Source organism: Necator americanus, chromosome II, assembly GCF_031761385.1.
Source record: "Necator americanus strain Aroian chromosome II, whole genome shotgun sequence".
NCBI lineage: Eukaryota > Metazoa > Nematoda > Chromadorea > Rhabditida > Ancylostomatidae > Necator > Necator americanus.
The window spans coordinates 5,743,833-5,752,359 of NC_087372.1; the positions used below are offsets into that span (position 1 = coordinate 5,743,833).

The 8,527-nt window shown below is 37.6% G+C and overlaps 1 protein-coding gene across 2 annotated transcripts in view; it reads right to left on the bottom strand.

Annotated features, from left to right (window-relative positions):
• RB195_016962 (uncharacterized protein) overlaps positions 1-8,101 on the bottom strand; it is a gene marked incomplete at both ends in the record, with an annotated part of 44,921 nt that extends 36,820 nt beyond the window's left edge. For both annotated transcript variants that reach the window (XM_064183731.1, XM_064183730.1), the window contains one exon: positions 8,010-8,101. In XM_064183731.1, the coding sequence (XP_064039611.1) occupies positions 8,010-8,101 (92 nt within the window). The remainder of the gene's footprint in view (positions 1-8,009) is intronic.
• Between the last annotated feature and the right edge of the window lie 426 nt (positions 8,102-8,527).

An 8,527-nucleotide genomic window follows, 5' to 3' on the forward strand; every position in this document is an offset into this window, starting at 1 on the left:
ACACATCCATCCATATCCAAGAAGCATGACGGTGGACGGAGTAATGTGATCTCAACGTTCAGCGGCGACGACGGGAACTCGAATTTCGAATTCGTGGAAGACGAATATTACTATGGAGATGCGTATGAGGAGAGCATAAAATCCATTGAGCCACTAACAAACGCTACGAACTGAATTTTTTTCCGGACGAAGAACACGATAAAGAATAGAAGAACAGAATTGGTTATACTTATGGCTAAGGTTTATGTTGTACTATGTTAAGGTTGTTAGGCTTTTTTAAACATAGGTTTCTGTTTTTTTTTCAGGTTTATTTATGGCTCGCCTGAGGCCATTACTCATAAACAAAGCCAATTCTGTGCGCTTGAGAGAACTAAAATGGAAAATGTTGGGAATTTTGAAGCGCAAAGCCATGGATCCCGCTCGAACTGGATTTGAAGCAACTTTGGGAACTAAAAACTCACCTAAAGTTTGGGAATTAAAAAGTCACCTGAAACCTCAAGAAATCAATGCCGAAATTAAATTACACATTTCTTTGAAAACTGCAAAGATTGTTTCGTGATAGTGTGCCTGCGAGGTTTTTAGATGAAACCCTTTTATTTGCCTGACGTTTCAGCTTTTTCGCTGTCTTCAGAGGCTTAAATAGAGGATGACTGGAGCTATGCTACGTTTATCCCGTCAAGTACCACACTACCCTGGGTCTGCGTGTGGGATAAGCGTAGCATTGCTCCAGTAATCCACTATTTAGGCCTCTGAAGACGGCTAAAAAAGCCAAAACGTCAAACAAATAAAGGATTCCATCTAAAAACCTCGCAGGCACACTATCACAAAACACAAACAGAATATGCCGAGGTTTCAAGACAAGAGAACATTCGAACTGCAAAGATTGTTCTAAAGGATATCCAATATTTTTCATGGACAAAACAATTAACTAGTTGGAAACCTCTATTCATTAACTCTAACTCGAATTTTCGCGCTTCGCAAAAAAGTGGCATCTCATTTATCTCTTTCACAAAAAAAAGTCTGGAAAATCGAATGAATGGGAAATATGGAAAGTGTGGAGGAAAATGTAGTGCATAAGCAAAACATAACTCATTAATAGGTTCGAAAATTGAGGAAAGACAATTCGTTCGATCTTTTCAAACATGCGATCCCCCTACTCGTGTTTCATACGGTAAAAATCCAAAGGAAATTTGTTATACTTCCCGATACATTATATTTTATATTATATTTATCTACTATATTACTATTACTTATATTTCCTGTGCAGATACATTTGTCCAGTAATGAATGAAAGGCAAAATTCTCCCGAAAAGCTAACAATAAGAACATTTATAGCTCATTTCCTTCCTGTCCTCCATTTAAAAGCGGCGTTTTTTTTTTAGAGAAAAACAATAATGGTAACCATGTTTGAGCATCCGTAAAGGTCAAATCTGATGCCCGACGGCGAGTCAATGACTTATGGTAGATCTGAAAGAAGTTGTGAATTGTGCTGATTTTGAGGAAAAATGAAAAACGGACGCTCTGACGGATATTTCGGTCCCATAGGGTCCCGAAAAGAATGAGTACATATGCGAGATTATTGTACATATTTAAAGATTATATGTTATGCTATTTTAAAATATGCGTCTGAACTCCGCACGTAATTACATATTCCTGAAAGATCACGTTGCTCGATGTCATGTGATAATTTCAAATTCTCACAATCCCTCAAACTACATACGAGAAATAATTGTATTGCCGAAAAAAACTCACAAAATTTGAAAATTGTGTTTCTGAAAACTTTTGATTTCATGGCATCATTTCTTTTCGATTTACTTTTCGTAGAGGTGTCAGGAGAATTTGAAAACGAACAGACGAAAGAAGATAAAGTCACAAGAAAGTTTAAGAACTTATTTTTTTTAAAATTTATTATTATTTATTAATTTTCTATGAATTTTGAGAAAATGTCTTTGAAAAAACCGAACTAACCGAGAGTGAAAATAAATTGGTAGAAGAAGAAATGGAAATGAATTAAGCGCTAAGATGATCTACGATCGCCGAGGAAGAAAGTAACGCCGGGAAGAAATCCAAGGATAGCTAAGAAGTCGCGTGACTGCGTAAAAGACAATGTGACATATGAATAATTACCATGATGAGCATCAATTATTCTCCAGAACAATTGTCGAGCGGATTTTAAATCATTCATACGTTTTTGAACTAGGTAACTACACGATCCTTAGATTTGAAGCTGAAGGTCACTTGTTTTTATGGAGAATTTATTGTAGTCTTCTGGAAACAGTTCTAGAAACATAAACGATAGGGAAAAATTATAGGAGCCATTGAAAAAAGTTCAAACTTTACTTTTTCTGCCAAAAAAAACATTAAAGAAACTTCATGTTCATAAAACAATGAGCCAAAACATTTTATAAACACAAACAATCTTCAAAATGGCCACTAACAGCTTTGATATAAGCGTCAATTCGTTAATCTATCGATGGTTTCGGGGACCGTCAAATCGATGAGAGAATGGGAATAAAACCAATAAATAAAATATGTAAACCTCCAAAACAGAAAAGTTTAATGAATTGAGATCCGCGTTGTTCGAATTAGGCCACAGATCCTTCGCGAAAAAAAAAGACTCAATCTTGGTCTCAAGGAAGAGTGGATCGTTGTTTTGGCTTTATGGGCTGTAGTAGCCCAATCCTGTTTAAAAATAAAATTGAGGTGATTTTGCTTCGATGAAACCACAGACGTCTTAAGAATCTCTTTTTGACAGACCTTCGCATTAATTTTGTCAATGTCAAATATCACGCGCACGTAATTTTTCGCCACCCTGTGCTTAATTGCAATTTTTGTGGCCACACCAAAAATTCCGATACTTGTGACAAAGATTAAAACTAAATATGTAAAAAATAAGTAAATAGAAACTATAATTCCATACCAGAATCAAAATAAAGGAAAATAATGGATGGACAATTTTATGTGGTTTTATGTGGCTTCAACGATTCTTTAATGCTTTGATGTGACATGATGAATGATGTGGAAGCTTAGGTCCATGGAAACACTCACAGTTATGACTTCAGGCTACGCTAGCACATAATTATTGCAATTCATTTCAAATTTCTCTGTATTTATATGGCAGGAAAAGAATCGATGCTAAGACAAGTTTACGTAAAAATTTGTCTGCACTTTGAAAATGGCAGGGTTTTCAGAAAAAAAAAAGCATTCAAATTTGAAGAAAAAAACGGATAGAAAAACAACGATACGTCACTCAAATTCACACACACTCACCGAAGAATACAGCGAGCAGTTGCTAGCATCCTGATGGAATTTCATAGAAAAAATCGTGTTGAATTCAGACTTTTGAGACGAAATAGATGTGGATTGTTGTGTTTACACAAATTTTGACGTAATGAAGAATGTCTTTTGAGGGGAAAATAAATTTACGTTGTTTTCAGGTCAGCTGTTACACGCTCTATTTTACGAAAATAACAGAGACGTGATGGAAATTTAATCTTTTCTCCAGACTCTTAATTTATTTATAGTGAAGAGAAAATGACAGTAAAGAAAAAAAAAGGAAGGAAACCTCGTGTGACAAATAGAACTAAATTTAGTGATTTATAGTGCAACTATTGCAAAAAATTGCAATGTGGGCGTGGCTACTTATGCATGCGTCGCCTCGTCCTGCTCGCTATTTTTGGGAAATTGTGGATGGGATCAATTTGCCGCTAAAATCTCAACGTTATCGAAAAATAAAAATATAAAATAAAAATATCGAAAACTGAGTGATGTGAAATGAAACCACCCAAATTAATAAAGTTTGTTCAGCAAAAAAAAAAGAACATCTGACACGAATTTTCTACTCCAAATCCACATTTTTGCCATATTTCATTCATCCTCAAATTCTTGGATCTGCTATTCCAACAGCTCTAGGTCGAGGCAGGCAGACACACAGTTTGAGAAATGAGACAGCAATAAATCAGAAAGGTTCTCTAATACAAAAATAACAATGGCTACATACATCAAACACTTGGCTAAGCTAACATAAAAAAGACATAAAAGATAAGGTGCACGACGTTGATAAACTGTTTGGAGATGCACCTAGGGGTTCGAATTCACTTCAGAATTTTTTGAAATAATATAAGAAATATAATAGAAATATAAGAAGAAGAAACTTCAGAAATTCGCTTGAGGTTTATGATGGTGTGTGCAGCCCTACCGTAATCTGCGGTGGCCAAGCCAGGTGTTTTATTCCTTCTTTATTCCGCACCTCACGAATCTGGGGTGCTGCGGATTTCAGTTGGAGAGTCCCTTTACGGGGTCGTAGATGATGAAGAGGAGGGTGAATCCGTCCATTTCTTCCTAATTGTCGTTGAAAAAAAACAGCCCGGAAGACGCTGCGCATGCACACGGCTGGCGCGCTCCAATCGAACTCGTTGCGGAAAATAGCGCGCCGGAACGCTCGAAGCCGTCTCTTCCGGGCCGTTTTTTTACGGCAATTAAGATGAAATGGACAGAATCACCCTTCTCTCCATAATCTACGACTCCGTGTAGGCATAACCCACTTGAAAGTCGCACCACCACAGATTCGTGGGGTGGTGCCTTTAAGCCACCAGTTCGGTACCAATTTATCGACCTCAGATGGATGAAAGGCTTGGTTGGCTCTAGAGCAGCTTCGAGCCATCGACCGTTCAGTCGCAAACGAACCTCTTACCGCGATTGCGCCACCCCCGTCTCGAGGGAAAAAAATTATTTGAAAGTACGGCACCTAGACACAGATATATCTCATTTAAAAACTAACTCAAAGATTAAGAGACCATTCAGACGGGTCACCCTAAGGGACCCTGAGGGAATGAACGCGGAGAGCAGGCGATACGCCTCTTTTCTTCACAGCAGTTACTGGTTGACAAAATGGTGCTCAAACAAGAGTGTAAACATGTTAGAACAAGTATGTGATCTGCGATTCACGACTAAACATGTTATCAAGTTACTCAGTGTCGACGAATAAGAAGTGGGCGGGGAAAAGGTCCCACGGTGAAAATTCTCAATGGAAAAAAGACAAAAAATAACATGGAATAATATTAGTTAGTACTATTTATTAATATACTTACTATTAATATTGATGATAGCATTTATATTGGAGAAAATAGAAAGATACTGAACTCGCGTATCAGAGAACATTCGGGTGGTAAAAGGCGTGGAAGTTTGTTGACATTAATGAGAGCGCGGCACAAGAATGAGAAACATCAGTGGAATGAGATTAAACTAAAGTGTACGACATTAGCGCATGAGAAAGAAATATCTGCCAGGAAGACATCAGAAGCACTCCTGATTCCCGTCAGGAATCCATCCATGAATAAGAGAAATTAGTGCTTCAACCACTTCAACCACTAATGATATTATGCCTTTCGTAACACTCTGTGAGTTATAAGATATAAGGTCCTTAAAGGCATCACTCCACGAATCTGAGGTGGTACGGATTTCAGGTGGAGTATTCGTATACGGGATGGGAGACTACGGAGAGGGGGGTGATTCCGTCCATTTCTTCCTAATTGCCGTAAAAAAACGGCCCGGAAGATACGGCTTCAGGCGTTCTGGCGCACTTCTTTTCTACAAGGAGTTCGACTGGAGCGCGCCAGCCTTGTGCGGCGCCGCATCTTCCGGGCCGTTTTTTACGGAAATTAGGAAGAAATGAGAGCTATTCCACCTCTTTCTGCAATCTATGACCGGGGTCGTACAGATTTTTTTTTTTTTTTTTTTTTAAAAAAAAAAACCAAAGGGGGGGGGGGGGAAGGGTGTTTTTTTTTTTTATTTTTTGGTTTTTGGGGGGGTTTTTTTTTTTACGAGGCTTTTTTGGGGGGGCCCCCTTTTTTTTTTTCCCCCTTTTTTTTTGGCTTTTTTTTTGGAAAAAGGGAAAAAAGGGGGTTTTCCCCCCTTTTCTCAATCTATGACCCCGTATAGTCATTAGCCATCGGAAATCCACACCACTCCAGATTCGTGGGGTGATGCCTTTAACACTATCCAGACACCAATATTTAAGGATACTGCACAGTGTGTAGATCTCATTAAACTTGGATGACAATCTGTAAGAATGCGGTTATTCACCAGCACCGCTAGTCAGTGAGACTGGTAAGTCTGTTTTCCTTTTAGAGTTCTTGCGTAGTGTGGTAAGAACAATATCGAGGGTAAGTGAGGAAGGGAGGAGTTCGATGGGATATGCATAGCATCGATGTCTCGAACCATTTTTAAGCCTTTGGCAAACACGTGGTTTTTGAACTATTTCACCAAAACTCGTTGGCAAAACAGGAGAACATAAATATTAATAATAATACATATTTTTCGTAATATTAATAGGAAAATATCCCTCTCATGACTTCAACTAATTTTCTATCAAGAATTCAACCACGTTGAAGTTTTTGGCAGTGGTAAAGGTTCCCGGAAATACTCGAACTTCGTCGCGGGACTTGATCACAAATTTCTGCAAGAAGTTCTAAAGCATAACTTGATCGTATTTAGCGAAGCCGATCGAAACCGATTCATCCTGTCGGTCCCGAGCAGAAGGTTTTTGAGCCCGCTTACAGTATCACTTGTGCAACTGTGGATAAATGATCTCTGGCCGATAAGCGGCCATTAGGATGTTTCTCTGATACGAACGGCTTGGTCCCACAACGAAGTGCAGTTGCAGTTGGGTTTGCGTCAGCAAATTAATCAAGTAATACCGAAGAGTATAGATAGAAGAAAGAAGAAGAAGAAAGATATAGAAAGAAGCTCTCAATAATTTTATTTTCATCGTATTTGTCCTCCTAAGGATGTATCCTGGATGCTAATAATGCCACCTGAAGTATTTTTTCTATAAGCTTATTTTCATTTTCTTGCTTTTAACGTGCCACTTGATTTTCTTCCATTCCTGAAGACTGGATATGCATTGCAGAGTAGATTGGATATGAGCTCAGGACGACAGGAGGCTTTTTCCCGTTTCCCGACAATTTGGTGGTTATAAATAACAAGTAGAATGGGAGAAAATCATGTGGCACATTAAAATGAAGAAAATGAGAATAACCTAATAAAAGAAATAAGGTCAGGTGGCATTTGTACCTACAGTAGATGGAACAAAATCTATTTTCTATGATTTTTTTTTCTAATTTTCTACTTTTTTCGTTTAGAAGTAATGCCGACTTTATTTAAAACATGCAAAAAAGCAAGCGTCACAAACACTTTGAAAACTCGATCAGATATCTATTTCTGTCCGTGTTTTTTTTCAAAGCAAAGTTTATAACGTTTATACTTGGGAAGTCTTGGGGATGTATTCCCTAGAAAGGAAATTATTTTTTAAAAAAATCGTGCTCTTCATCACATCTCTATTATCGTACACGGTTATTATTATTGTCAAATTTTATGGAGTAAGCGTTGTAATTTATTAAAGTAAGTGCATTTAAGTAGCTATAATAAATTTCAGGAAAAAATAAACTTTTATTGATGATGTTTTCCTCGAAGAATTGCTAACGTTGTCCTTCTAAAACTCTATTATGTGCTCCAAAAATCCACTAAAATTTACACATTCACGTCAGGGTTCGATCCTTAACGTTATCGATCGGATATTGACCTCTATCTTAAAAAAATTCTCATCGCTTTAGCTCCTGGCTGGAAACGAAGTTCTCTGGAAACGTTATCATTGACGCATATCTAAGTTTGGTGAACTCAATTTAAAAAGATACAAAAAAAACGCTGCAAACCCCTACTAATATCCATTTGAGGACGTGTTGTCCACTGAAATTTCCTTTCGATTCCGAAGAAAATCAAATTATGGAAAAAATAAATCGCTTCGCTAAATGAGGATCTGTTATCCGAAATACAAAAGCTCGCTACTTTGAAAATTTTAATGAACTACATGTGTACTCCCTTTAGCAGCCGGAATCCAAGAAAGATGGTTCAATTGATGTCGGGAAAAAAAGACTCTTTTCCCTATAATTTTGGGTGAGAGAAACAAAAACTATCTATGAAAAAAAAAGAAACGCACTCAAACAAAGCACCTGTTAGTTTGCGGTCGAACAACTTCCCGGCCTGTTTTTGTCGATTGACGACGATTGTAACGAATTCTTGGTATCGGTAGAACTTTGTTCATTGTTCACTGTAAGAGAAAAAAAAATGAAGAAAATATTAATATTGGTAGAGGAGATAACGGTCATGTGACGCGACGACGACGACGATGTGAACGAAGCAAAAGAATGGCATGGCGTATTTAATTAGCAGCATAGTGTAGTGGGTAGAATAGAGAATACTAGGGTAATACTAGGGAAGCCAAGCCGGCGTTGTCATATGATTGCCAGATGCACACACACACACGCCGTCAGAGACGTCTGTCGTCTTCTCACGTCCCTGAGGACATAATACATGTGATTAATTTAGTTAATTAAGCGATGGCACAATTACTATTAATAATGTTCAGCGAAAATTCTATGAAGAGTTAGTAGTAATTAATCGTAAAGCGTAAAGCATCACATCATGTTCCTCTATTCGAATATTTCATAAAATCAATCCATTAATAAAT